This window comes from Amphibalanus amphitrite, unplaced genomic scaffold (assembly GCF_019059575.1).
Source record: "Amphibalanus amphitrite isolate SeventyFive unplaced genomic scaffold, NRLGWU_Aamphi_draft 002023F_arrow, whole genome shotgun sequence".
In the NCBI taxonomy this organism is placed as follows: domain Eukaryota; kingdom Metazoa; phylum Arthropoda; class Thecostraca; order Balanomorpha; family Balanidae; genus Amphibalanus; species Amphibalanus amphitrite.
Window position 1 is genome coordinate 5,181 of NW_024883516.1, and position 26,657 is coordinate 31,837.

At 49.2% G+C, this 26,657-nt stretch overlaps 3 protein-coding genes across 6 annotated transcripts in view; 1 reads left to right on the plus strand and 2 right to left on the minus strand.

Annotated features, from left to right (window-relative positions):
- Positions 1-1,319: 1,319 nt before the first annotated feature.
- On the minus strand, positions 1,320-12,804 carry LOC122376115 (DDB1- and CUL4-associated factor 7). Of its 4 annotated transcripts, none has more exons than XM_043355810.1 (11): positions 12,630-12,770; positions 7,889-7,910; positions 7,105-7,143; positions 6,475-6,615; positions 5,997-6,138; positions 5,544-5,642; positions 5,233-5,350; positions 4,778-4,906; positions 4,357-4,508; positions 3,916-4,071; positions 1,320-3,515 (listed from the first exon to the last, which is right to left on the minus strand). In XM_043355810.1, exons 3-11 carry the CDS (start codon positions 7,110-7,112, stop codon positions 3,378-3,380), a joined length of 1,083 nt encoding a protein of 360 aa, XP_043211745.1. In that variant the 5' UTR covers positions 7,113-7,143; positions 7,889-7,910; positions 12,630-12,770; the 3' UTR covers positions 1,320-3,377. The 4 variants fall into 4 exon arrangements, with proteins under 4 accessions (XP_043211745.1, XP_043211744.1, XP_043211748.1 ...); XM_043355809.1 differs by having other exon boundaries at positions 7,877-7,910; XM_043355813.1 differs by lacking the exon at positions 7,105-7,143 and adding an exon at positions 7,218-7,298 and having other exon boundaries at positions 7,877-7,910.
- Positions 8,013-8,864, minus strand: LOC122376117. The gene has a single exon (XM_043355815.1). The coding sequence runs from the start codon at positions 8,862-8,864 to the stop codon at positions 8,013-8,015; it is 852 nt and encodes a 283-aa protein (XP_043211750.1).
- A 233-nt stretch (positions 12,805-13,037) lies between the features above and the next one.
- The window catches only part of LOC122376116 (protein tramtrack, alpha isoform-like), a 50,871-nt gene continuing 37,251 nt past the window's right edge, over positions 13,038-26,657 (plus strand). The window contains exons 1-2 of the mRNA XM_043355814.1: positions 13,038-13,201; positions 24,463-25,237. Of these exons, the coding sequence (XP_043211749.1) occupies positions 24,488-25,237 (750 nt within the window). The 5' untranslated portion in view covers positions 13,038-13,201; positions 24,463-24,487. The remainder of the gene's footprint in view (positions 13,202-24,462; positions 25,238-26,657) is intronic.

Consider the following 26,657-nt stretch of genomic DNA (forward strand, 5'->3'; position numbering starts at 1 on the left):
AAATAATAATCACAAAAAGCACACCAACACTGCCCCAGCGGGAAACAGTACATTCACGTACGCCGCACGCCGCCAGAAACTCTTGCGTTTTGCGTCCGCCGACGCGGCCGAATGCCGATCGCTTGAAAAAGAAAAAAAGAAAAAATAAAGCACTTCCGGTTACCGGTAGGCATCCCAGCTAGGCCTATTATCGTCAATGCAAATAACAATAAGACAGTGGCAAAAATATTGATAAAATCCAACATTACCCAAGACGATCACCACGCAATCCAAATGAAGATGCGATATCTGAGTTCTTCTCTTCTCAAGAGCTCCATAAATATGGTTTGCCAGCGTAGAACAAGGAAAAAGTAAAAAGCAAAAGTGAGGTATCAGAACCAAGGCCGTATATAGGCCTGATCGGCCTGATCAGAACGTTGAATGGCCTTATAGGAGAGTTACAGGAGTACCTGGTAAAGCAACGCCACCCATGTGAAATGTGAATGTTCTATCGACGAGGAGCGAGCGCCGAGCACCGTGCTAGATTGCAGCGCCCAGCGTTTTGCGACATCTACACACAGAAAAATATTGACACCGTTAGCGGTGTAATTGCACAGTACATATCTGAGCACTTGAGGAAAGTTAATTTAGTCCCTTCCCCGCTTAAATTACTCGCGCTTCTAAATGAACACCAGGAAGAAGGTAATAGAACACTGTTAGGAGGGTTGGGTGTTTTACTACATGTAGTAAAACACCCAACCCTCCTAACAGTGTTCTATTACCTTCTTCCTGGTGTTCATTTAGAAGCGCGAGTAATTTAAGCGGGGAAGGGACTAAATTAACTTTCCTCAAGTGCTCAGATATGTACTGTGCAATTACACCGCTAACGGTGTCAATATTTTTCTGTGTGTATAGTAGATCCCTATAACTAGAGCTGACAAGATCAGCTGCCAGAGTTACAACACCACAAAACGGGTGGAAGTCGAGCCCCTACACTTGCCCTACACTTCTGTGTCATTCACAGGGCGGGAGATCACTCTCAAAGCCTGTAGGGGCCCAATTCACAAGTGATCTTTAATTCAGGGAGCCCCCTTTGTTGAAAAGACCCTCGAGAGCCATATGGCTGAGGACTAGGAGAGGACCTCGCACCTGCGGTCATAAAACGGACTGGTAGGCTTTGGAACTCGTTGAACCCCTAAAAGCGACCAATAGCTTCATCATTTAGATCTAAAGACAGTTCAAATTTTGATTTCCCTACAAAATCTACGGCTCCATGGAACGGTGGAAGCTATGCTTCATGAAGATACTGGAAAACTCTTATGAGCTTACGAAACACAAACTCAGAAAGACACTTTTATTACACATTTACTCTCAGGCAAGCATATTTCGAGTGGAGCCACGGACTCCATTAACCAGAACACTCCATCGACACAGAGGTCATCACAGCAGGCATGCTCCCCACATATTTCATCCATCGTCGTTAAAAACAGTTCGTTGGAGAGCAAACCAAACAGCGCGAAGTAGCGACGAACACAATCCCACCACAAACAGCACGCGATGGGTACTGCCTGAAAAGACAACCGACCCGCCGAGGTAAAGTGCAGTGAGTTATGGCATACAGCAAATGCTCCTTCCAGAAATTGAAGGATTTAGTGAGGGGGTGAGGCTATAAAATCAGACAGACGATGCAGTCACAAATTGTCGGGGGCCAAGTACCATGATCACTTGGAGAGGCGATATGTTAACTAGGAAAACGCAGCTGAACTAATTGAGCAACGGTAACCCAGCAGTGAGTAGTTCATACAACACATAATTCATACCAATTTCATGAAAAACTAAATAAGCGGATTGTACTCAATATTTTTCTCGCCGGATACCCAAAATCCAGAGATTTCGAGTGCGCATGAAACCATTTGAGCAGCACGCAACAGAGGACGAAAGCAGCACCGCAAATCCATACCACAACTGTGTTGAATTGTCCGCACAGAAAGAGAGTCATCCGGTTACATAGAACACGATAAAAGCCGACGGAACGCCGCCGGTTGGGTTGGAAGCATCGTATATGGTCACTGGGCCGCAGGTAATACATTATTTCACTGGTTCTCACTAGCTTCTGTGTGATTTTAAGCAGCAAATCGACACACTGTGGCCCTTCACGCCATGTACACATGGGAAATTCATTTGCCCCCCCCCCCCCACACACACACACACCACATTGAAACCAGGCACCAATATTGTACAAAAACACAAAACGTGCTACAAATTTGTCGTTCGCGCCGGTAGTTCATTAAAAGTAGTCATAACATGATAAAAGAGGAAAAATATAAAAGACAGCCTACCGATACACGACAAATTTCGTTAAAACATCTCAGTATCGCACAAGTCTCTCAGTAATGCCCAAAATCCACTTTGCACCGAACATGGTGCCTCGAGATTATCAGAATAATCTGAGGGAGCAAATACCGAGCATAAACGAGAGGGAAACTTCTGCATCACCGTCAAAGAAACACATAACGCAGCGGTTTGACAATGACGGCGATACACAGTACAATAACAATAAAACATGCTCCCAGCACACACAATGCTAACACGCATACATGACACATGCACGAAACGACTCACGACACATACTTGTTGGTGGGTATTCAGCGTGACAACGCCAGACACACATACAGTCCATAGTCGTGGTCAGACGACCCTTCAGCTCATCCGTGCCATTCAGGCCGAGCCAAGACGTAGCTGCACGGGCCCACAAGCCTCAAAAGTGGGCGGTTCAGCGTAGTCTGGTGATAAGTGGGACAGCCACTGCGACCACAGCTCATCGGACACACCGCAGCGGCCGGTCGACGCCCCGAATTGTCTCAGCATAGGACACTCGGCGGGATACCACGGGTCCAAACGGGATACCATGGACCCTAGTAGGAGACGGAAATTCAGGGGATCCCACACCAGCGCCGGTAAGCAGCCAGTAGCGCCCTCTCGGCGTATGCAACGCCATCTGGAACAACACCCTGGCGAGGGTGGGCGAGAGATTCTCCAACAGCTTCACGAATCAGCTTTCTGAACTGCAGGTGGGATTGTCCACATGCCTCTTCAGCGAGTGTAGAATCGCGAGATGTCAGCGAGGGGTGAGCTTTCTGATGACGGGAAAACCATGCAGTCTGAGCTCTTGAAAACTCAGCAGTCAGAGCAGTTGTTCTAGAAAATCATTCCTTGGGCGAAGAATTCCCGTTTTGAGTCGCAAGCTTTCAATCGCTCCGCTGAGACTCGAAGACTCTTCCTCTCCCTCAGACTCGAGAGATCCCTCTCTCTGCTGCGTTACAGAGACCCTTGCTCCCTCTGATCCTTTCCGCGACTCTCCTCAGACTTGATACCCTCTTCGCGCCTCTGCGGCTCGCTCAGACGCGCAGGATCTCCAGTACCCGGCTGTAGCAGATGCTGATCCACTCGGGCTGCGTGGCACCCCACTGGATGCCGTTAATCTCGCCGTCTGCTGCCGTGTACGCCAGGATCGGGTCCTCGATGGAGCGTGGCACCTGTGGAGGGAAGACGGCTCAGAGGCGAGTGGAGGGCGACTCTTTAACGTGCTTGGAGATGAAATAAGAATGTGCAGATCAGATATTGTAGCTCATTTCTAGGAAGTTGGGAATGAGAATCACAAATGCCAAAATCCTCTAAATTAACCACTTGCTAAGGCGCATAAAATTGAGAGAATCAACAAACAACGCTTTCCTATACCAATAGGTCCAAGAAACGCATTGTCGAGCATATTATAATCAAGCTAGCATAAAAGATCCACACTGAAAAAAACACAAATCACCAAGATTTCGATCTTGATCAAGGATCAAGGATGGATCGTTTGCAAAGCCTGGCTGCACCTTTTCGTCTGTAACCAGTCCCTACCAAGCCCAGTCACAACCAACCAAGCCTATTTACCTGCTGAATGTCCCAGATGAGCGCCTGGTGGTCGTCGCCGGCCGTGCAGATGTGACACGAGCTGTGGGGCGCCCACGCCACACCGTTCACACACGCTCGGTGGTTACTGAGACGCGCCACGGGGGTGCACGGTACCCGCACGTCCAGTATAATCACCTAGCGATGAGGCGGGGTGTTAATGAAGGAGATAGACTCTCTGACCTTATTGCTGTTAATCTACACATGAGTATAATCGACTACCGATTTGATTAGTACTAACACTACCGCCGACCATCCTGGATCCCCATTCGTACTCGAGCTTCACAGCAGTCAGCGTCATCTACCATCCACAGACTGCCCACCGCTGGTCAGTCAGTATCACCCTACGACTACCATCCTTGCACCGCCATGATCCCAACCTCTTCTCCGCCACTCCGCTGTTGCATCTTTGTCCCACCTCACCTCGCACGAGTCCATGGCGATGGTGGCTAATAGATTGGGCTCCTGTTTATTCCAGGCCAGCCGCAGCAGCGGCGTGTGTTGCGGGTCCTCGTAGATGATGGTCGAGTGCTCCAGGTGGCGCAGGTCGAACATGCGCACCGAGCCGTCCGCGCCTGAGTGAATTGGAGGCAAGGGGAGGGGTGTTCATATTGGGATGGAATATAGACAGCACAAAAAAATTGACAAATTAAAATCAGCAAGATCTTAATTACCTATGTAGCCAAAACATCCCTATTGGAATGTAAAATATCCCATTTCCTTATTACACGCCCACATAACATTTCTCACTTGGCACTGGCACAAGTCAACATTCAGTACTGGCCAGCCTATCCCAGGTGAAAGGAACGTCCACTCAATACCAAGCGCCCACCCCGGTCCGTACCGACAGATGCGAACATATCCCTGCCGCCGCCGGCTCGGCTAAAGGCGATGTCGTACACCTCCTTGTCGTGGGCTATCAGCTGCGTCTTGACGTGGCCCGACACCGGGTTCGTTCGGCCCAGCACCTGACCTGCGGGGCAGAAACGGAATTATATTGTAAGGAACGGCCGACCGAGGGCCCCGGGGAGGACACGGCAGCTACCATATCAAGTGAAACGAGCCTTAGATGTCTTAGGAAATATCGTACATTTTTTCACCACTTGATGAAAGACTGTTGCAATCCAGTCCATTGGCTAACTATTACAATGTAAAGTTTACTACCGAAATAAGGGGAAGTCTACGACTAATTGAAATACAAAGAGTGGTAGGTAGTAGCCACTGCACACTTGACAGCAACACACCCACAATTCAGTGGCATGCAGCTCTCCAGCGTGTCTAGCTCGTCTGACCACCGACCTGTCTCCAGTCCCCAGATGGTGCACGTTGTGTCGATGGAAGAGGTGCCGATCAGATTCAGATCCACCTCGTTCCAGTCAAATGACGTCAGCGGCGCGCAAAAGTCCGAGTTCTTGTTCTGAAAGAAAGACGGAAGAGCATTCAAGATGGATGTGCTTCTAGCATACGATCGTGGTTTACCGCAATCACTCACTACGCAACCACCGAGTTCCACAAGGACGCTTCTAAACCCCGCATAAATAGCCTGAGCGCCCGCTCCAAAGAGCACTGCTAGAAGAGCCAGCAGCACGTCTGTCCGGCCTGCCACTTACATTATTGAGTATGCACTCTAGCCGCGTGTCCGGCTCGCCGGCCCGCCAGATTCGCAGGTAGTCGCCAGATGTGGCTAAAAGATCGGGGTAGACGCCTTTCTGTAATCGGTAGAACCACGAAGTCAAACAATCGTATCATAATTAAACGAATGACAATATTAAGACAAGATACATAAAATTACTGGAGACTGGTTAGAAATGCAAGGCTAAGTTGCAGACCAGTAGGTGACCACTGACCAGAGAAAAGAGACCATCGAATTTTGTCAAAGCAAAGACCGCGTGCGACTTCATTTGATACAAGCGATGCAAAGCCGTAAAAAAATATTGGAAAACACCGGCTTCTCAAATATTTCAGTGGCTTCCGCCTCTCCTGCTCAATAGCTTCTGATGTCAAATTGATCAACGAATCGTCAGAAACAAAGCCCCTTTCAGGTCTAACAGACTGCCACTCACCCCATCTGGTATCCACATGATTTTGGTGGTGGGGTAGGGGTGCTCGAACGTGGACCGTGCCGAAAACTCTCCGGCATCTTCGTCCAGCTGCACCACCATCACCTTGTTGTTGTATTCCTCGATGAAGCTGCCCACTGCTAATCTGGAGAGCCACACAAAGGCACGACTGGGTCAGAACCAAGCAGAGCTTTGTGTGTAGATGTATGGTGCAAAATAAAAGTTCTAAAAATAATCGTAAGTCACGAAGATATTTGAAAAATGGCGTTATTAACGATAATTGCGCCCCAATAGTAGGGTTATGTAGGATCTGTCTATTAGAAAAAAAAATCATAAATCGACTAAAATTATCTGAGCCATCACTTTGCAACGAAGTGATGTTTTTCAGGCGACAAGATGCTTAACCCCGTAGAACTTCTTTCCTGATCTCACACCACTGCAGCGTATCCATCGACAGCACCCACACATTATGACGGCTCACCTAAAGCGTTTGTCGGGCCGCACCGACCAGTTCATGCTGTACAACGTCCATGGCGCCTCGAACTTGTAGATCTCCTTCCGTTTGGGCTGGTGCGAGCCGTGCGCAGCCATATTCGCGAGGCCGGCAGCGGCGCCGCGGAAACTGCGACAGTACAAACGTGAGAGTACAACACGGGGGCGCCACACACACACAGCGCGGCGACAGGCAGGCACGGGTGGACCGAGGTCCGTGCTGTCAGCCATTTGACAGCTGATACTGATTGACGGCCGGGATATGACGGCCCGACAGCCACGTACGGTGGTGACGGAACACGTGACGTCATATGCCAACCGATATTTTGAAGAGATTGGATGCTTGAATCGATGCAGATTGACCCGATTACCAGAAAGCATGCTACACACAGCATGCATATTGAATACATCTCAACACTAATAAAGCATAGCATAAATAAATCTGTCATATCTGTAATCTGCCGTAATAATGAATACAATTTTTATGCACTGAGCGATTAAATAGGTTGACAGCTTAATGCCAATATATTGCTCAATTTTCAACTAAACTTATACCACCACAAAAATAAAGCATGCAATAGATATAGATAGATAGATTAAATGTCTTAATGAAAAGCACCTGGTCATGTGTCTTGTTTATCGATGGCCAGGCTCCGTTCTGCAAACACATCACACAAGCGTTGGCTAATGGACAGTGGGGGACAGGGACTGCACAAAATACCGAGTGCTCACCGAAGCCGGCTCGGGACGCCAAGCTACCACCACTGCTGTGGACGCACTGAGTGAGTCCGACACACTATCGGTGCACAGCCACTGAAAACAACATGGTGAATACAGGCCTCAGTTACAGTCACAGACGACAGAAGCTTGGGTCAGCAAACATTTCACAGACAAACTTAATGAAAAGCCTTGCCTATGTAGCTATATCAAACATGCATAAATGATGGGCCCTCCATTCACATTGTAATTTCACTTGTTGAACTGAAACAGAAATTTAGTTAAAAATAACTAGTAGGTAGATCAGTTAATGAAAAGTTGGAAAACTAAGGCTATAAAATAATGCACTTAACATAAATATGTAGGTAGGCACCTACCTAGCTAGATCAATATAGTGCATACAGGTACCTAAATAGTAAATACCCTAAATACCCCTAACTACCTGGCTCAGGCTAATCCAAATTCCAATTGTCTTTCGGAATGAACGGTTTCGATAAGTGACACAATGCTGATGCATTGCAATTGAAAATCACTTGATTTTCAAAAACATGAAATTACACATTATTGTAAGGTACAACATTTTTATTACATTGATAAACTTTTTAGTCAGAAAGGGCTACAAGGGTGCCAACAATCCCGAAAAATTTGATAGGTCAAGGTAGGTATGTACCTACCTAAGCACTTGCCTCCACTTCACTGCTTGTTCACCTTACCTTACCTTACCTTAGTTGGTCATCGGGTTATAAGGCCACTCGGCCTATGGGTCCCGCTCGTATCGAGTGAAAGGCATAATCGGAGAGGCTATGGTCCTTAGTACAGGGTAGGGATGTCGAACATCACGCTCGACCAGTGCCGGTCCAGCCGCGCCTTGAAAGACGACAGCGACTCAGCAGCGACGACGTCTGTTGGCAGGGCGTTCCAATCGTTGATGATTCTGACGCTGAACGCGTTCCTGCGAGAAAGATGCTTGGCGTTTGGTTTCCTCAGCTTCCACTGGTGGCCTCGCGTGTTTTGCGCTTCGTGTCTCGTCAGCAGTGACTCAAGCGGCACATCCAGAAGTCCGTGGAAGAGCTGGTACACGGTCACCATATCTCCACGACGACGGCGGTAGTGCAGCGATGGGAGGCCGAGGCGGCGAAGCCTGTCAGGGTACGGCAGGTCTCTGAGGTCCGTGATCAGGCGGGTCGCGCGTCGCTGCACCCTCTCCAGTTTCTTCTGGTCTTCTTTGGAGAATGGACCCCAGATGGCGTTCCCAAACTCGAGGAAGGGTCGGACTAAGGCCTTGAAAAGAAGAGGTAAAGTGAGCTCATCCAGGTTCGCAAACGACCGACGGATCACTGCGAGTATCTGTGAAGCCTTGGCGACGGCAGCGGCTGTCTGCTTGTGGAATCTCAGCTGCCTGTCGATGATAATACCTAGGTCTCGTTCCTCCTCGCAGGTGGCGACAGCAGTTCCATTCAAGTGGTACGTGCGGTCTGGGTTGTGGAAGCCTAGGTGCATGGTCTTGCACTTCGCACCATTAAAGGGGAGCAGCCATGTCTCCGACCAGCGGACCAGAGCGTCGATGTCGTCCTGCAGGCCATCGTGGTTGGCAGTCATCTTGCAGTACAGCTTGGTATCGTCTGCGAACATCTTCACTGTGTTGGTGACCTGTGCTGGCATGTCGTTCACATACACTGTGAAAAGTGCAGGACCGAGGACGGTGCCTTGCGGAATGCCGCTTGTTACTGGAGCCCAGGCTGACTTGCATCCCCGAACAACCACCCTTTGAAGGCGCTCAAACAGGAAGGCCTGGATCCAGTTCAGGAGTCGACCCGACACACCATAAGACCTCAACTTGCCTAGGAGTCGCTTGTGTGGTACCGAATCGAATGCCTTGGCGAAGTCTAAGTACGCCACATCAACAGGTACTCCCTCTTCCATGGCAGCAGTCCAGTCCTCAATCACCCCCAGGAGCTGTGAGGTGCAAGACCTTTTGGGGAGAAACCCATGCTGAGCCTGATGTAGCTGGCCAGTTGAGGTTAGGTGTGCAAGTAGGCTGTCCCTTACCAGTGACTCAAGTACTTTGCACGGCACTGCAGTGAGACTCACGGGTCTGTAGCTTGTTGGCTCCTGACGATCTCCTTTTTTGAAGATGGGCGTTATCTCCCCTGTCTTCCACTCTGCGGGTAAACATCCAGAGTCCAGAGATTTCCTGAAGAGGAGACTGAGGGGGTAAGATAAGACGCGCGCAGAGTTACGAAGTACACTGGGTCGGATACTGTCAGGCCCTGGGGAGCTTCGTGGGTTTAGTGCAGCCAGTTTTGCTTCAACCTTCTGGGGAGACACATCGACATCTTCCAGTGACGGACCGTTGAAGCTGCGGTCTAGAGTCGGTGTAGTGCCAGGTCCTTCAACCGTAAAGACACTGCCAAAGAAACTGTTCAAGATGTTTGCAATCTTCTGGCTATCTGAGACAACAGAGCCGTCTTTGTCCTTCATGGTTGCAAGATGGCTTCTGGTCCGGAGTCTGGTGTTGGTGTACCTCCAGAATCCTTTTGGGTTGTGCTTTAGGTCTGCAGCTAGTTTCCTCTCATAATCCTTGCGAAGACTCCTGGTCAGCCTCCTCAGCTCATTGCTGCAGCGCTTGAAGCGGGCGTGGTCAAGCAGGCTCTGGGTACGACAGTAGGTGCTCCAGAGCAACTTCTTCTTTTTCCTCAGCTGGAAAGCCTGGCGATTCATGTAGAAGTTCACATTTGCATGTTTCTTCCTCTTGGATGAGCATGATTGGATGGCATTCACAAGCTGTGTTTTGAAGAATGCATAGGCGCCGTCCAGATCCATGGCAGCCATCGGAGACCAATCAACATCTTGAAGAACGCTAGATAGCCGGTTGAAGTTAATGCGGTCAGAGCAAATCCTGGTGTAAGCACCTGCTAATGGGGAGCAGGTGACCGTAAACTGCAGCATCACATGGTCGCTACTTCCAAGTCCCGGAAGATATTCCAGCCCCTTCACCATGCCTTCTTCTTTGGAGAAGATCAGGTCCAGGATGCTGGGAGCTTCACCATGTCGATAACGAGTCGGGTGGAGGACATGCTGAAAGAGGAAGCAGTCCTGGATGGTGTCAATAAATGAATGGCAACTGTGACCTGCAGGAGCCGGAGAGCTTTGTGTCGACCAGTCAATATGGGGGAGATTGAAGTCACCCACGAACACTATGTGTGAGAAGGTCTCGGAACATGCTTGACGGATGAGTTGGTTCATCTGGTTGATACTGTCTTCAGCGGAGCCGGATGGGCTGCGGTACAAACATCCAATGAGTAGGCAGTCACCTCCCCTTAGTGACAGTGACACCCATACATTTTCAGTGGTTGAAGCATCAAAAAAGACTTCGCTCACTTTAAGGTGCTCTGCGGCATATACACAGATGCCTCGGATGCCACTGCTCCCTAGGTTCGAGGTCAGGGGAGTAAAGTTATGATGCACTGAGTACCCTGGGATCTGAAGTAGAGCTGGGTCAATGGGTAATCTCTGGGCCTTGGGTATGACTTCAGTCAGAAGAATCAAGTCTGGTTCCTTGTTGCATATCAACATACACAAGTCATCTCTTTTGTTGATGAACTGATCACAGTTGGTGTACAGAACAGTCAGGTCTTCCTTTGCTGACTTAACATCTTTGGGGTGCACTCTTAGTCATTCAGCTGCTCTGTACGCAGGCTGGTTTGACTGAGAACGGCTCCCACGAGTGTCTTCAACTGGCTGGTGCAGGTTACCCTCCTCCTCCCGGGTCCCCGTGTTCCCGAGGCTCCTCCTTCCATGTTGCCCTTCAGCCCGCTGGCTACCTGCCTCTTCTTGACGTGGGGCACGGGTGATCTTGCCATTTCTGATCACCAAGTTTGTTTCACCAGCCCCTCTTCGAGCTGCCAATTCTTCACGGAGCTTCCTGTTGGTCTCTCTTTCCTTCTGGGTTAGGTCTGGCGTTAAATAAATGTTAGAGTACTCCCCAGAGTTTCTCAGCCAGGATGCTCCTCTCAGGATATCAGCTCGGCATGCTGGATTGTCAAGGGTCAGGATAACCAGTCTAGGTTTACCCTGCAACCTTCTTCCGGCTCTGAAGGATTTAGAAGCTGATACGCTTATTTTCATCACATCCTTGATCATCTTCAGGATTGCCAGCCTATCCTTCTCTGCCCGCTCGTTCAATGGTCCTTCCTCGGGCTCTGGTAGGTTGTGCACGACAATGTTGGCTTTGCGTCTCTCCCTGTCCCAGTGGTCGTCCAAAGCCTTTGTCAGATCCAGGGCTGAGTGTTGTGTGCTTTCATTACCTTTTGGGAGTGAGCTCAGCTGGGTTTTCACCGCTTCAACAACCTCCTTGCAGGTGCCCTTGACAGCATCTGCATAGGAGGGTCCTGCTGAGTTTGCATGCGCCTCGACTGCTCTCACCTGATCTGCCACACGCTTACCATATGCATCTAGTGCTTTTTCCATGTTGATGGCTTGGTTCCTTAGCATCTCTTCTTGGCTTTGGACAGACTTTGTGATGTGCTCGATGTGGTTCTGGACTTTTGCTTCGAGCTGAGCGAACCTACCTTCGAGCGAAGCAGCAAAGGCAGGGCGGGGTTTTCTAGTCTTTAAACTCTCTTTGCAATCCGTGCACAGCCATGCGAGACACTCAAACCTGTCAAGTGCTTTCAACGCTGGTTTTGAGATGCCTTGACAGGCAGCGTGAAACCATAAGTGACATCTATCACATTTGGCACCGTCTTCGCCCTCTTTTACTGGGTTCCCGCAGGTTTTTAGATTAGGGCCACCCTTGCATATCGCCTCCTCGCTACCCGTGTCGCTGGATGAGCGAGAAAGTGAACCAACAGAGCTTTGGCCAAACACTTTATACACGCTGTCATCTAGCTTACCGATTTCTCTTTGATGCATAGCTGGTCTTACCGGATCGTGTTTTCCTCCTTGATCGGCTTCGGTTATGTCTTCCTCGCTGTCACCATCACCACCCTTATCATCACAAGTTTCATCGAAAATCGACTCAGTTTTCCCACCTGCGTCGCCTCCGGCAAGGCCTCCAGCTCCGTTCGCTCCGTTTCCACCTTTGACCTTGGGTTTCTTTGTTGGGGGTGGGTTTGGCGCGCGATCGTCAGCTGATTCAGCCTGCGTCCCCGGCGCCTTGCTGGTATTTCGACGCTGTAATTTCGGAGATCGAGGGACTGGCATTCTTGATCAACAATTTGGTATTTTTACTTCCTTTTGATGTCGTATCTTCCAAAGAGTGTTAGGAAATTATGACAAAAGGGATTTCCAGGCGATACCAACTGGTCAGGATTTGAGCTATCAGCTGATCACGGCCAGGACCGAGGACGGGTGAGGAGCTCGATCGAGCACGTCCGACCACCACGAGCGCCCGATGCCAAAAATCGGGCGCTCGTGGTGGTTCACCCAAGGACTCCAATCAAAAGAAATGTCTAATAAAACTTTTGACAGTGAGAAAGCCAAACATACGTTTATTAGCTAGAAATATTAAAAGAATATTTAAGATTTTACCCACTAACATGATATTTCATACAAATCGACGAACGTTGCGCCAGCGTTGCGCACCTCCATACTTGTTTACGGACCTTATACCAATATTTGTTTCTGAGAGTAAAAATACCATTTACTGTGATATGGTCAAAATTCAGTTAAAAATAAAAACATTTCTGAAGAAATTGAGTAATATGATAAATACTTAGTATCCTATGTAGGTAACCTTCAAAACTAAACAATGGTCAGCTGGAGAACTCCTAGTACAACTGACCGCCAATAGATGACAGAGCGAGCGCTGTTTCTATGGCGACGGTCGCTGGACAAAATTATTGCCCGGGCGGCGCGGCGCTGGACGAGCTCCGCTCGCGCAGGTTGTTGTTGGTCGTTGGGGGCGTTCCACGCGGCGGCGAGCGGCGTGCTCCTCCAGCAGACACGACTGAAGAAGGCGTGCCGGCAGGCCGTACCGGGCGTGCTCTCCTGAACAGGTGAGTCTACTTGCGCTCGCATTTGCATTGCTGACCCGTCACCGATTTATTTCAGCTGGTCGGAGCGGCAACATGATCGGTCTGCGATGCATGAATGATGAATCAATGCAACCACAGATGATGGGAGATATTTTTTAGCACCGTTTCTAGATGACTCTGGAGGGTGGAATCGGACGGCAACTTCCACTGTCTGTACTGTACCTGCTGATTCATCGTTGTGGAGTAACGTTTAGTACCTACCTTGACCTACCTAACCCTGATTCTTATCCAGCAGATAACTCTTTGATTCCAGACGGTGAATATAACTCAGCGGCGGACGCTTTTGTTGATGGTGCAAAACCGATAGCACGTGGCCGGTGGCACAATGACACACGTGCCTTTTTACACCCATGGACCTGTCGCACGCCTCTCTTATGCACCGTGCCCTATCCTGGTGAGAATATCTACGGCTGTGCATTATTTTCTTTCCACTGTTCCGGCTTTACCTACAGTTTATGACGTTTGGGATGTTTTTGTTTTACAAATAGGTAGGTGTTTCTTATGCGAAGAAAGGGCTCCTGCAACGGGCAACCATTATAGTACCAACATGCCTCGTGCCTGCTGTTAGATTCTGTTTGCCACTGGTGATTTGTTTCCAAACATTGCATGCTCTTAACGTGATTCCATCAAGGTTCTCACGGGATTCTCTTTTCGTTACTTATCAGGCGACCCCTAAAACAGTTTCAGGAGAAAAGCGCTAGCGTACCTTCCGTTGATGAATCAGAATAGGGATCCTGTTTGCGAGCATTGTAAATGTTTCTCTATGGCCCCTATAAAAATATATCTTTCCAGTTTCCATAGGCTGATTCAATTCGTTGTGAATTTTTACCGCACGCTGCAGTGCAAATGTGGAATGATGCAGGAGGAAGAATGAACTGGAACTTCCCCCTTTAATACCAATGCTGCCATAAGGACTCTATTTTCACCGTATAATATTATGCACGAAAAGAAATACCTCGTACACCCGACCATCAGTCGGTCCCGCCTGCCACCTCGATGGTTGGCCCCACTTTCGCCCTTCAGCTCCGGACGGGGCCGCTACCGAGGCATAGAACGGTTGTCGGCATTTGCGTCCGCATGTAGGTACCGGTCTCTTCGATTTTGTTAGTCACAACGTGCATTTCAATTGTCAGTGCATGGAAAGAATCCAACATTGGAACGTAAGTGGGCGTTTGCCCATGCCCGTTTAGCCCGGCTGGGGTCGCTCTTGTAGAACGGTCACCATGAACACCAGTGTCCATTGGGGAGCGTGACCCGGTCCCCTCTGAGACCCGATTTAGACATAACGTCTATCACGGTGCACAGAAAAGAAACGGACACCTAAGCATACATTTTGGCGTTTCCCTCTCCCCATCTGGCTTTGACTAGGACTGTCAGTGACAATGTAGCGCACCGGGTGATGTTGAACGCATAACATGAGCGATGTACACAATTGATACCCGTGCATTTGCTGGACCGAGGGATGGACTTTTTAAATTTGAAATTTGACTTTGAACAGAGTTTGGTTAAGAACATAAGATTGAATATAAAGTATGTTTGACCTATTCCTCTATTTTATTGGAAGTATTTTCCGAGGATTTTCCCATTTGTTATTCATCTCTTCGGAGAAAGATGCGCACAACTGCCATTTGCTAGTTATTCTTCACCAGGAAGCTTGAGTTCGACATGGCGAAAGCATTGAAGTTTGGGGATGCATCAAATAGATGCCAATTTTTGTTTTGTTTCTGTCCACATTTGTGGAGCATATGACTATGCACTTTGCAGAATAGCTGCATTTTTATGAATGATAAGACTATCTGTGGGCGCATCCAGAAACTCATGCAACTTGTTAACCCGCGAATGACTGGGGTATTTTCCATAACGCGAGTGACTGAGCGGAGGGGGGGGGGTTCTACAGAGCCTATCGTCATATCTCCGAAACTACTGGGCCGATCGTCAAAGCACAAACGTTGTCTGATAGCCCTGGAAAAACTTTTGTGTAGAAAATAATTTCATTGACCTCGAGGTCACCGATGACGTCACAGGTCTGAGGTCAGGTCAAAGTAAAAATTATCAGCATTTTGGCTTGTTCACAATTTAGGCTATGGCCGCCGACTATAAGTCGATCAGGCTCATGGTTTGGTTTACGCAGTCCTTGATATATGCCTTAGATACCCTAAGGGTTCTGAACCTGTACTTCTAATTTTTCAGGTCAAAGCAAGGTCATCCTAGGTCACGGAAATTTTATATCATGTATCGGTCACGTGACGCATGTTTAATATATAGTCCATTTTACTCATAGATCTCCAAAACAATGTCTGTGTCATTTGAGGTCATTTTCAGCTGAATTTTCCTGAGGTCAGATCACTTTCGGGTCAAAAGAGGCTAAATTTTGAAAATGAAATTTTTCAACAGCAAATTTTGAAATTCCGATGATTTTGAATATCAGATGCGGCAGTGGCGGCGGAAGACCTTCAATTAAGGGGGGGGGGGGCACTGCCAACTGTTGGTCCCATTCTTTCCATGCAACACCCATGAGAGCTTATGCGAAAATCAAAGAAGGGGGTACGGTACCCCGGTGCCCCTTCCCCCCGTTCCGCCGCCTATGAGATGCAGGTTGAGCTCAGGAACACGATGGTGCTATTTATATTTCTGTACGATGTCAAAAAACGCACGGAAAAATTGATTTGAAAAATATATTTTGTGAAATTTTTACTATGATATATAGGTACCTAGGTATACCTTGGCCATTTTTAAAGATAATGGGCTATACATTTCTAGTGTAGGTCATCGTTGGGTGTTCTATTACATGCATTCCGTTTTTTCCTAAAAGTCATTTTTTTTAAATGAAAAATAGGTATAGGTATTTTTTAAAATCGTAGGTATATGTGTCATTTTCTAAATAACCAAAATTTTGAAAACCTGTGATAGTAGTTTGATAGCCACTTTAATTCTAAGTCCACTAATGTAAAGAGCTTAGATCTAACTTAAAAACTGAACTCTCGAGAACGATTGCTGTAGTTCAATGTTCTGCATAAAAATCGACCGACATGACGGCACTCTGACGTCATTTTCAGCCGACCAATGGTAGCTGGAATTAAAGTTGAAATTTGTACACACTTGAAATTGGTGCCGCTGAAGGTACTATAAGTTTTGTGTCGATACGTTACACGGTTTGGAAGATATCACCGAGAAACGGGGGTGCCCCCAGCCCCCACCCCCATAAGATTTAAAAATCGTTAGATCTCGCTGACGTCACAACTTCTAAGGGAGCATTCAAATTGAAAACCGCAAGGGAGCAATTCAAATTGAAAACCGCAAGTTTGAAATTAAATATCTCCGAATTAAAGCAGTTCTCGGTGTTCTGAGTGCCGGAACCGTAAATGCAAGCCAGGGACCCCAATTTGGTTATCTCAACTAAAAACTTATTTTAAGGTGGGACGATCAGGTGGGACTTATGATTTAATAGCCTGTTTTATTGTTGTTCCTTTTTACAATCGAAAGACAGAAGTCGAACATTGTTGCCTACTGCGGTCGATTCTCCCTGCTTCATATCGCCGTTTCTATGTTTTTTAGCCAATGCACCTCGTCTGTCAAACTTTACGGCTGAGCACGCAGTAAAACTGCGACAGCGCTGAACGCCGTGGCTTTCCGCCACCCCTGCATAGTTGATGTGCGGGTAGGCGCCGGTGTCTGTCGCTGCGACCCGCTTTTTCCGTGTCGATTCTCTGCGCATAGTTAATTCTCCACCTCTCTTTCGTTAGCCGGCTGCAGATTGCCAAGTTAAGTTTACATCCGAAGTTGACGAAAATCCTGGAACGTGGCCGTGCGGTCTGTCCAAGTTGGCTGGGTGTCTCCTTCGTATCAGGCTCTCGGTATGTTTTATTCGACGCCGGTGGCACGCGACGTGGTCTGGTGAGGCTGCAGCCAGACAAAATTCCAACTAGCCCCGAGTAGCATTTCGACAGTCAGTCCCGACGACAGTTGGTCTGGTGGTTCAGACATCCGTCATCTGCTTTCGGTGAAGTGCCTGTTGACCTCCCTGCTGACGCCTGTGCCTCTCTCAGTGCCGACCGCCGCCGCGCCGTACGGCATCTGATTGCTGTTTGGTTTCCGGAGACATTGCCGCCCGAGACAATAGCAGCGATTGACTGGGTCGGAGCGACCGAACGGTGACCACCGCTGAAGGGTCACTCGCTGTCGATGTAAAACAACGGCGCCGACACGCACGCAGCGACAAAGCCATCATTGTCCGGATGGCGGCGCTCCCATGACCGGACTGCACTGGGCGGCTAGCGGCCACGGCACCGGTCGCCTGTCTGAGGTCGCCTGCTCGACATGGCCGGTATGCGGCAATAAAACCGGCTGGCGTGACATGGTCTCACATAGTGGCCCTCAGACTTGCACTGGGGACGATAGAGCAGGCGCAATTCTGCACCCAGTTGGCGAAATGTGCTTCCGCGTATGCCGTATAGTCGTCGCGTTTTGGTTGGATGGCGCCCTCATAAACTTGACGGAACGTTTGCACGGGCACATTTCCACTTTCTTATGGTGCTCGGTGACTCTTTTAAGTGGATTGTCAGCTTGCAGTTCAGGCGTGTTTTATGTGACTTACTGCCCCAAGGCATCTGTAATGAATGCAAGACACACTATTATTTTCGAGGAACAGATCCATTTTCCAGAACGTATGTGCACCGCACTGCTCGAACAAATTTACCTGACCTTATCGGTCTGCTGTCGGGTGGTGGAGATATTCGCCGCCGAGTATACGTGCAAGCCCGGGTCATTTAATTGAGACATGCAATTGGACTTTTGGCTGGCCTTTTGGTGTGTTATAGGTTTGCCATAGGTTGAAGTTTTCTATAATGCTGTTTAAATCGTTTCGGTGGTCTTTTTTCGCTGGAAAGCTGCTCGTAGTTTGGCTTTCTTCCTGTGCGACATTATTCTGATCTTAAATAATAAAGACTGATTATTTGTCTGACCACTTAAGAGGATGCTAGAATCGAATACCTTTGAGATAATGGAATGAATTAATTTTACCAATTTTCCAAATAACTTTTGTGAATCGCTGCTATTTGATGCGTAGGTAAGTGGCCGGATCTCGTAAATGGATTGTAGCATGCTTCTTTATTTTGATACCTATTTATGCCTCTGATCCCAATTATTTGCAGTCTTAAATTGACGCGTATTCTTCGTGTCATTCATTGCGGCATTTGGTGGCTTTTCATGACACCCTTTTTGCATTTATTACCATCTTTATTATCACCATCTTTACCACTCTAACGGCCTGTCGGAGTCCGCATCCCACTCTGCTGGATTAGCGGTGACCCGATTCGAACCAGTCCTGTTCGCTATCGGTCAGGTAGGATCCACCCTGGACGGATCTGCGACTTTGGAGCGCCTCTGCCGCCCGTACTGACCCCGATTCCGTCCAGCCACACCGTCCACTGGCCGGTGGCGGGGCAGGAAGGCAGGTATCTCCGCAGCCGCCTCCGGGCAAGGACCCGCGCACACATACAAATACTGCATTCCGCCGATCCGCTGTTCCGCGGATCGTGGCCGGCTAGGTCGCGGAGAAGCGAGGTGAAGGTAGCTTCCCAGATAGCTTGTGAAACTGAAGACTTATGCGATTTTGACGTGGCTTAAAGGGACCCTCCCACCTTCAAAAAAGTTAATGAATTGGCACGAAAGTGATGTCGCTCGGTTCAGAAAGAGCGAAAACGAATATCTACCAAATTTCATCGAAAAATATTCACCGGTTTTCAAGATATTAGACTTTTACTTTTGTTTACTTTTTGGGATCTCCGCTGTTCCTAGCGACTTTATTTGAAAGTGCGGCATTTGTTGCGCGCAAAGCAGCATATACCACCGCGTGCTACCAAACGTTTTAGTAAAAGATTTAAAAATCGTTAGATCTCCGCTGACGTCACAAATTCTAAGGGGGCATACCAATGCACTAGCCCCTTAGAATCCGAAAACTGCAAGTTTGAAATTCCATATCTCCGAATTAAAGCATTTGTCGATGTTGTGAGTGCCCAAACCGGTATTTGCAGGCCATGGCCACCAATTTGGCTATCTCAACTCAAAACTAATGTTAACCCGCGCCCCACTGGGGTCTGCGTATAACACGCCCTACTGGGGGGGGGGGGGGGGCTATTCATAGCCCCCCCTCCTAACTCCGAAACTACTGGGCCGATCGTCAAAATTCAAACGGCGTCTGATAGCCCCGGAAAAACTGTCGAGTGAAACCTAATTTCATTGACCTCGAGGTCACCGATGACGTCACAGGTCACGTCAAAGTAAAAATTATTAGCATTTTGCTTGTTCACGTTTTGGGCTCTGGCCGCCGTCTTACAAGTCAGATCAGGCTCATTTTTTGATCACACACTCGTGAACAGATGCTCTAGATACCCCGAGGGTACCAAACTTGTACTTTGATTTTCAGGTCAAGGTCAGGTCATCACAGGTCACGAAAATATTATATCATGCGTCGGTCACGTGACACATGTTTTATGGTCCATTTAGGCCAGAGATTTCGAATGTGATGTCGTCTGTGTCATTCGAGGTCATTTTGAGTCGAATTTAGCTTAGGTCAGGTCACTTTCAGGTAAAAAAGGTCAAATTTTGAAGTTAAAATTTTTCAACAAAAAAGGTGTCTATTGGATGCAGTTTGAGCTCAGGAACACGATGGTGCTATTTATATTGGCGTACGATGTCAAATACGTGCTGAAAAATTGATTTGAAAAATTAATAATTGTGAATTTTTTGCAATAATGCGTAAAACTTGGCCATTTTTGAAGATATTTAGCAAAAACTTGCTATAGTTAGTCATAATAATGTTTTCTATCACATATATTCCGGTTTTTTCGAAAAGTCAAAAACTTTTTGAAAAAAATGTAAAAAGATAAATTTTGGATTTTATTATATCAAATTTTCGAAATTTTCAAAATTTCGAAAATCCGAGATAGCAGTTTGATAGCGCAGTCTATTCTGAGTCCTCTCATGCAAAGAAATTGGATCTAGCTTAACAACTGAGCTCTTGGGAGCGATTGCCGTGGTTCAATGTTTTGCGTCGAAATCGGCCGAACATGACGTCACTCTGACGTCATTTCCGGCCGACCTATGGTAGCTACGAAGTTAAAATTTTGACACAAGGTGTCAAATTGATGCAGCCGAAGGTACTGAAAGTTTGGCGTCGATACGTCAAGCGGTTTGGAAGTTATTGCAGAAAAACGGGAGGGGGGGCTATAAATAGCCCCCCCAGTGGGGCGCGGGTTAAGGTGGGAGTGTCCCTTTAACGCTCCTAAAACAGGTCGATGAAAGAGGTTAGGCATTAGTTTAGCCATAGGCGGCGGAACGGGGAGGGCACCGGGGCACCGTGCCCCCTTTGATTTCGGCATTTTAACATTAGCCCTATGGGCGTTGCATGGAAAGAATGGAATCAAAAGTCGGCAGTGCCCCCCTTAATTGAAGGTGTTCCGCCGCTACTGAGTTTAGCCTTTGATTTGTTCCGCATTAAGTTCTAGTCTTTCATTATTCCGTTTATGAATGTGTTCCGGTAGAATTTCCGTTAGTAAGCTGTTTTTAACACCACTGGTCGTGATTGCAACAACGGTCCTCACTCGACCAGAAAAACGGCTTGCATTATTTGCATGTTTCGCTGTCCTATAAAAGACTGGTCCATTTTGAGTGTTCGATTATCTCGTTCATTCCTTCCTGGCCTGAGGGGCCTGTTCCGGCCATTGTCAGCCGAACTGTTGGGATGTCTGTTGGCTGCTGAAGGAGACTCAGAGGCCATGGGACCTGTCCGTTCCGTAGTATCTGTTTCTCATCTGCTCTCTGTTTGTACTCCGCCTGTTAGAAACGACGTCAGAACTCGCGATTATGTAGCGCAGATTTCCGCTGGCCGCTATTTTATCGGGGCAACTGTTTTTGTCTGTTTACGCTTGAGAGCGTGGAGCGAGGTTTGGTAGATGTCTGATTTGATTCCTCGTAAATATTGGCACAGACATTCTGCGTACGCATCAGAAGACGAATGGAAAATTTTAGCTCAGCTGTGCTGTATTTTATTCCTCTCGTTTATTTTGATAAAGTGCTTCATGGTATTTCGACGTTTTATTGTACAAAACGACAAGACGCGACACTTTATTTGCCGAACAGTAAGGTCGGAATGTTATAGGGCGAATGGTGCTAATGCATCAGTTTTTAGCTATTTGACTCAGCTTGCTGGAGTATTAGTGGCTTATCCCGCGTCCAGTGCAGCGTCGCCGGACGTGTGACCCTGACCGGTCGTTTTGTCCCACCTGCCCCACTGGAACAGACCCGTGGGGCTGTTGTACGAGATTAACGAATAGTGGTGGGTAACATAGTACTGTTTGCGAGTCGGAAAAAAATTATTCGTGAAAAGGAATATCAGCAGCATTAAAGAACTGATACGTAAAGGTGACGAAATTTAACTAAACTGGATATATTTTATTTTCGATAAAATAAAAGTTTATCGTGCCGAATTAGCAGCTCCATATGCTCCAGTGTGTCGTCCCTTCTCACGAATATAACAGCCCCTGTGTCAGTGCGCCTGGTCCAGATCTGCGCTCGATCGCCAAATAGGGTCACATCTGGGGAGCCTCTCGGACCGGGGAGAGTCGCCGATCTCCGACACGTCTGCCACGCACGTGTGAGCGTTACTGACTGACGGGAGGACCAAAACGCCCATCTGGGACCCAATCGGTCACATGGCGACACTCGTGGGCAGGCTGATGAGTTACGATTCACATAATTTTACTGGATTTATTCTTCGTAGTTCGTAGGTAGTGCCCATTGCGATGTTTTTAGGGGCTAATTTATTCTCATATATAGTGTGCTGCGTCGGTACGAGCAAGTCACTGCTTTTCACACAAGTGTATTCGACAAGACAGTCCGGTTCCGCGCTATAATAGACGTCTCCCGGTTCGCACATGGCCGCGTCCTCCCCTCCGTCTTCTCCGTCCCATTCTGAGTCACGTTCTCTCACCCTGCCGGGGACAACGGGCCGATTCGGCGGCAGCTATTTGAACCTTCCCGTCCAATCCTCCCGGCGCCGGGGGCTCTCCCGGTGACTGTCGGTCCGCTGACGCCGGTGCCCGCGGCACTCCCTCTGATGTATCGCCACTGACCGAAATGGAACTGTTGACGCCAGACTGGACGCTAGGCTCACGCATACAAACAGGATACAGTGCACCGTGGGATAGGGATTTTGGCGATAGGGGAAGGCCCAGTGCCCACTAAGATGAAATGGTGAGGTGTGTGATTAGGTGCAAGGGTTGGCCGGTTGCACAGTTGGCGCGGGCAGAAAGCAGAATATTGTGACCTGTGTAGCAATGTGATAATATGATTATAAATTTGCCTAAGATCTAATTGATTATTACATTATATCGATTCACATCGTTGATCGTAAAAGCATTCATAAACAATCACTATTCACTCCTACACTGGCCCTGTAGTTGTCTTGGTGATCTGCGGTCGGTCGGTCGGTGACGGCAGCCGGTTTAGCCCCCACTCACGCGAGCCGTCGCCTCCTCCCTGGCCACTCTGGTGACATGTGGAGCGGACGGGACGCAGCGGCACGTCTGCCGACCTACCTTCGCGGAGAGTGGCGACACGCCAGCGTCGATCGCCGATCTGATAGAGCTCTGGACGCGACTCATCCGCGCGGGCCGCGAGCGCTGAGAGGTAACGAGCCTCGTCGCCGAGCGGGCCGCGTGATGAGGCGAACTGCGGTCGCATTCCGTCCAGCCGGCGGTGACGGTCCGGCATCTCCGGCCGCCCAGTCCGCCGAGAGGGAAGTAAAAAATCCGATCGGTCAATTAGAACGGCGGCGAATGATGTCCGGGACGCGCCGGTGTGTGCAGCGAATGCTGATGTCCCCCGGTGGCCCCACGGCGCTGTTGCGACATGACATGGGTCGGTCTCTTAGGACGTGGTGTGATGGTGGTGATGGGCCGGAATGATAGCGGACGGTGCACCTGTCATGAGAAAGAATGGGATGTGGAGCAGACTGTTCTGGATCGCGCAGATTTACTATATGAGTGACTAGGAAATGATTTGAGTGGCGTTATCAGCATGCGCTAGATATGCAAATTTTCGTCATTTTGTTTTCGCACTTGCACTTTGAATTAAATCTCAGTTATGTATTTCACACCGGGAGCGGGACCCTGTTTTTCGTATAATACTTGAACCAATAAGTTTTGTTCATTACGTGGCATGTGTTTTCACTTTCAGCCATCTATGGACCTGTCTTGATTCATGGGCTTGATCCATACTCTTGGTGCTATCTTAGGACATTATGCGAGACCCTTGCCCCTTCTTTTGTCCCAAATACCCATCAGGCCAACTTTGCTGCGGGGACACTGAAGTTTGCTTCACTGCAACTACTTCCATAAACGATTTGCTCGTCTGAAAGAGCCCAATTTGTCCTCCAAACTTAAAAACCTAACCTTTCTGTTCGTGGGCTGTAGCTATAGCCCGTAGTTTCTTGTCAAATAAATCGTGCAGATATGCACTATGGACGAGTGGGTCTGGCAAGGATAGACTATGGCTGAAGATTGCAGATGTTGGTCGTTCTGCAATCCTCCAGCTACGCTCCTTGACTCGTCTTTTTTCCCGTTTTAGCGGCCAGAGTAGTGACCCGACAGCTACAATGGCGGGCGGGGAGGGTTAATGTCCGCCATGAGCTATGTGTTTATATTACGGTGTGCCGCCGCCACTTCACGTGAATGGTGCTATGTATATTTGTGTCGAAATTTATAGAGGACGGGGTTTGATCGATTGGGTGTTTGGGCAGCACGATAGTCGTGCGGTGCGATCAGTCGTAACTGTCTTTTTTGTCGTGCTTTTATTTTATGTACTGTAGGATCGCGAGGCATCTGTTCGGATGGGTGCACAAGCACATGTGCGGCTTACAAATCGTTCACCTTGCTCTTTAACCTGTTTATCGATCATTGGGGCATTCAGCACCCCTGATCTTTGGATAGTCTGGACTTTGCTTGTTCATTATATTTTACCAGTTATTTTTCAAAGGAAATCTCGGCTTTGCATTCTGCCTGATGTCGAACTATCGTTGCCTCTTGGATGTGCCGTCAATTTCGTTTTACTCTTACTTACTCTTACTCCGTTTACTCCGTTTACTTTACTCTTACTCCGTTTTACTTTTGCTAATGTGCCGTCAGTCCCGGACTGACCCAAGTCTCGTCCTCCTGTCTCCACAGACGGCTGGACTACCTCTCTCTCGCCATGGACGCCAGCCAGCAGTTCTGTCTCAAGTGGAACAACCACCACAGTAACCTGCTGAGCGTCTTCGAGACCCTCCTCCGCTCAGAGGCCTTCACCGACGTCACCCTTGCTGTCGACGGCGCCAGCATCAAGTGCCACAAGATGGTACTGGCGGCGTGCTCGCCGTTCTTGCAGAGTCTACTGGCGGAGCATGTGACGGCACATCCGATTGTCGTCCTGAAAGATATCCGTCTTCACGAGATGCGAGCGCTGCTGGAGTACATGTATCGGGGCGAGGTAAACGTGGCCCAAGAGCAGCTGGCCTCGCTTATCAAGGTAGCCGAGACGCTGCAGATCAAGGGTTTACTCGACATGGGCCGATGGGAGGCCGAGAAGACGGGCAGTGGCGAGAGGGCGACGATCGAGCCGCGCCAGCCCTGTCCCGACTCGAACCGGCACTCTCCGGAGCTGGCGCAGCCCAAGCAGCCGCCTCCTCCTCCGCCACCAGTGGAGGCTCCGCAGGTGTCCGCGCCCCAGCCGCCGCCGCACCCCCTGCACCCGGCGGCGGCGGCAGCGGCGGCAGCAGCGGCAGCGGCCGCCGCGGCCGAGCTGCAGAAGAAGAAGCGGAAGCCGCAGGAGGTCTGGTGCGAGAGTAACCCGATCCTGCGCACGGTGCTGGGCCACGGCGGCATGTCGGCGCTGGATGTGCCCTCGCTGATGGCCGCCGCCATGGGACGCGAGATCATGGACCGGGAGTTTGCCGACAGACAGGTGAGGACGGCTGTGCAGAGCCGGGGATGGAGGTGGGTGGTGGAGAGTGTGCATGTGTATGTGCAGGAATTGGCGGGAGAGGTGAGCTGCTGGGTACAACTTCGAAGGATGCGCTTGGGATGTTTGGTCATCCTTTTCAATTACTCATTGTGCTATCAACGTAAAATCGAGAACACCGTTGCAGCTATATTTCTCTCGCACATACTATTGATGCGCGTATACGCCCTGACTATCAATGGCGCCGATGCTTATTTTATATGTACTTACTTCCAGTCGTTATCAAACCTATAAGCGCCATTGTTATCGTCTCAGCTTCCGTGGTTATTTATTATAACACAATTTTACTTTTAGATCGATCGATCTTACTGCTATCGAAGCCGAAGCCTTTTTATATGCTGTAAAAAAGCATCTGCCCTGTCGGGCTGAATCCCCATCAGAGTGTGACAGTCGGATTACCACAGAGCCCATCTCTATCAGGCGGGCATTCCCCAAATGCCGGCCACGGCCGTCCCGACTGCCGTCATGCGCACGGGTTGCGTGGCCGCCTACCGCGCGTGCCTGTTTCCGAAAACTGTCCATTATGGATCGTCGGCAGAATGTGTGATCCGTCACCGGTTTGGTCAGTCTGCTGCTCTCCGTTCCCACCGCGTCGCTCCAGGGCTTGTCATCACTCTCCCGTCGTTTTATCTCGGTTTGTCCCAACGTCAGCACAGTCGCAGTTGTGATTCTGCGACGCGAGACAGCGCGCTGCGCTCGCTGGAGGCGGCTGTCGGACGCCTGAGGCGCTGTCGCGTGCAGTGTTTACCTGTGATGGCGACCGGCCGGCGCCGGGTCCACCTGACACCCTTCTGGTGACGTCACAATGGAGCCGAACGGCCCCAGTGGCCTGTCCCCGCCCCGGCGCGGCGGCCAGCACATACCTGTGCGCTCCAGTTACCAGCCGGCTGTTAGCAGTGATAAAACGCACAGAGTGCACTTGCTAAACGCTACGCAAATGGTCATCATTTGTCATTCATTAGGCATTAATGGTCCGTGAATTACTTAGCTAAATCCAAACATAACGTGAACATGATAAAGCCTCGCCTGGCCCCTGCATTGTTTGAGTATTCCTCATTCACCGCTTTTGGCCTAATCGATCACTTCCCGGGATTCGCTTTTGTTTGCGAAGAAATCGATCCCGTTTTCCGGAGCCGCCTCAGCATCTCGAATTCCTTTTAACCGCGCGATCTGAGCCGGTCGCCACCGGATCGGTGGGAGGTCGGGCGGGTGCAGCGCAACCCCTGAATGGCACGAGCCGATCCGGGTCGCTTCCGGCGGCCGAGGACCGGTGCTCAGTTGGCCGCCGCGGACCCTCGGCGGTGCTCGGCTTCCGCCGCCCGATGGCAGAAGTGCTGGCTAAACGGCGCCACATCCTGCACTG

Excerpts from the sequence above, each read along its gene's own strand:
- LOC122376117 (XM_043355815.1), bottom strand. The coding sequence starts at position 8,864 with ATGCCAGCACAGGTCACCAACACAGTGAAGATGTTCGCAGACGATACC.
- LOC122376115 (XM_043355812.1), bottom strand. Across the intron at positions 5,643-5,996 it reads TCATGTGGATACCAGATGGG|AAAGGCGTCTACCCCGATCT; the intron begins GTGAGTGGCAGT and ends TACCGATTACAG. Across the intron at positions 3,516-3,915 it reads TCATCTGGGACATTCAGCAG|GTGCCACGCTCCATCGAGGA; the intron begins GTAAATAGGCTT and ends TTCCCTCCACAG.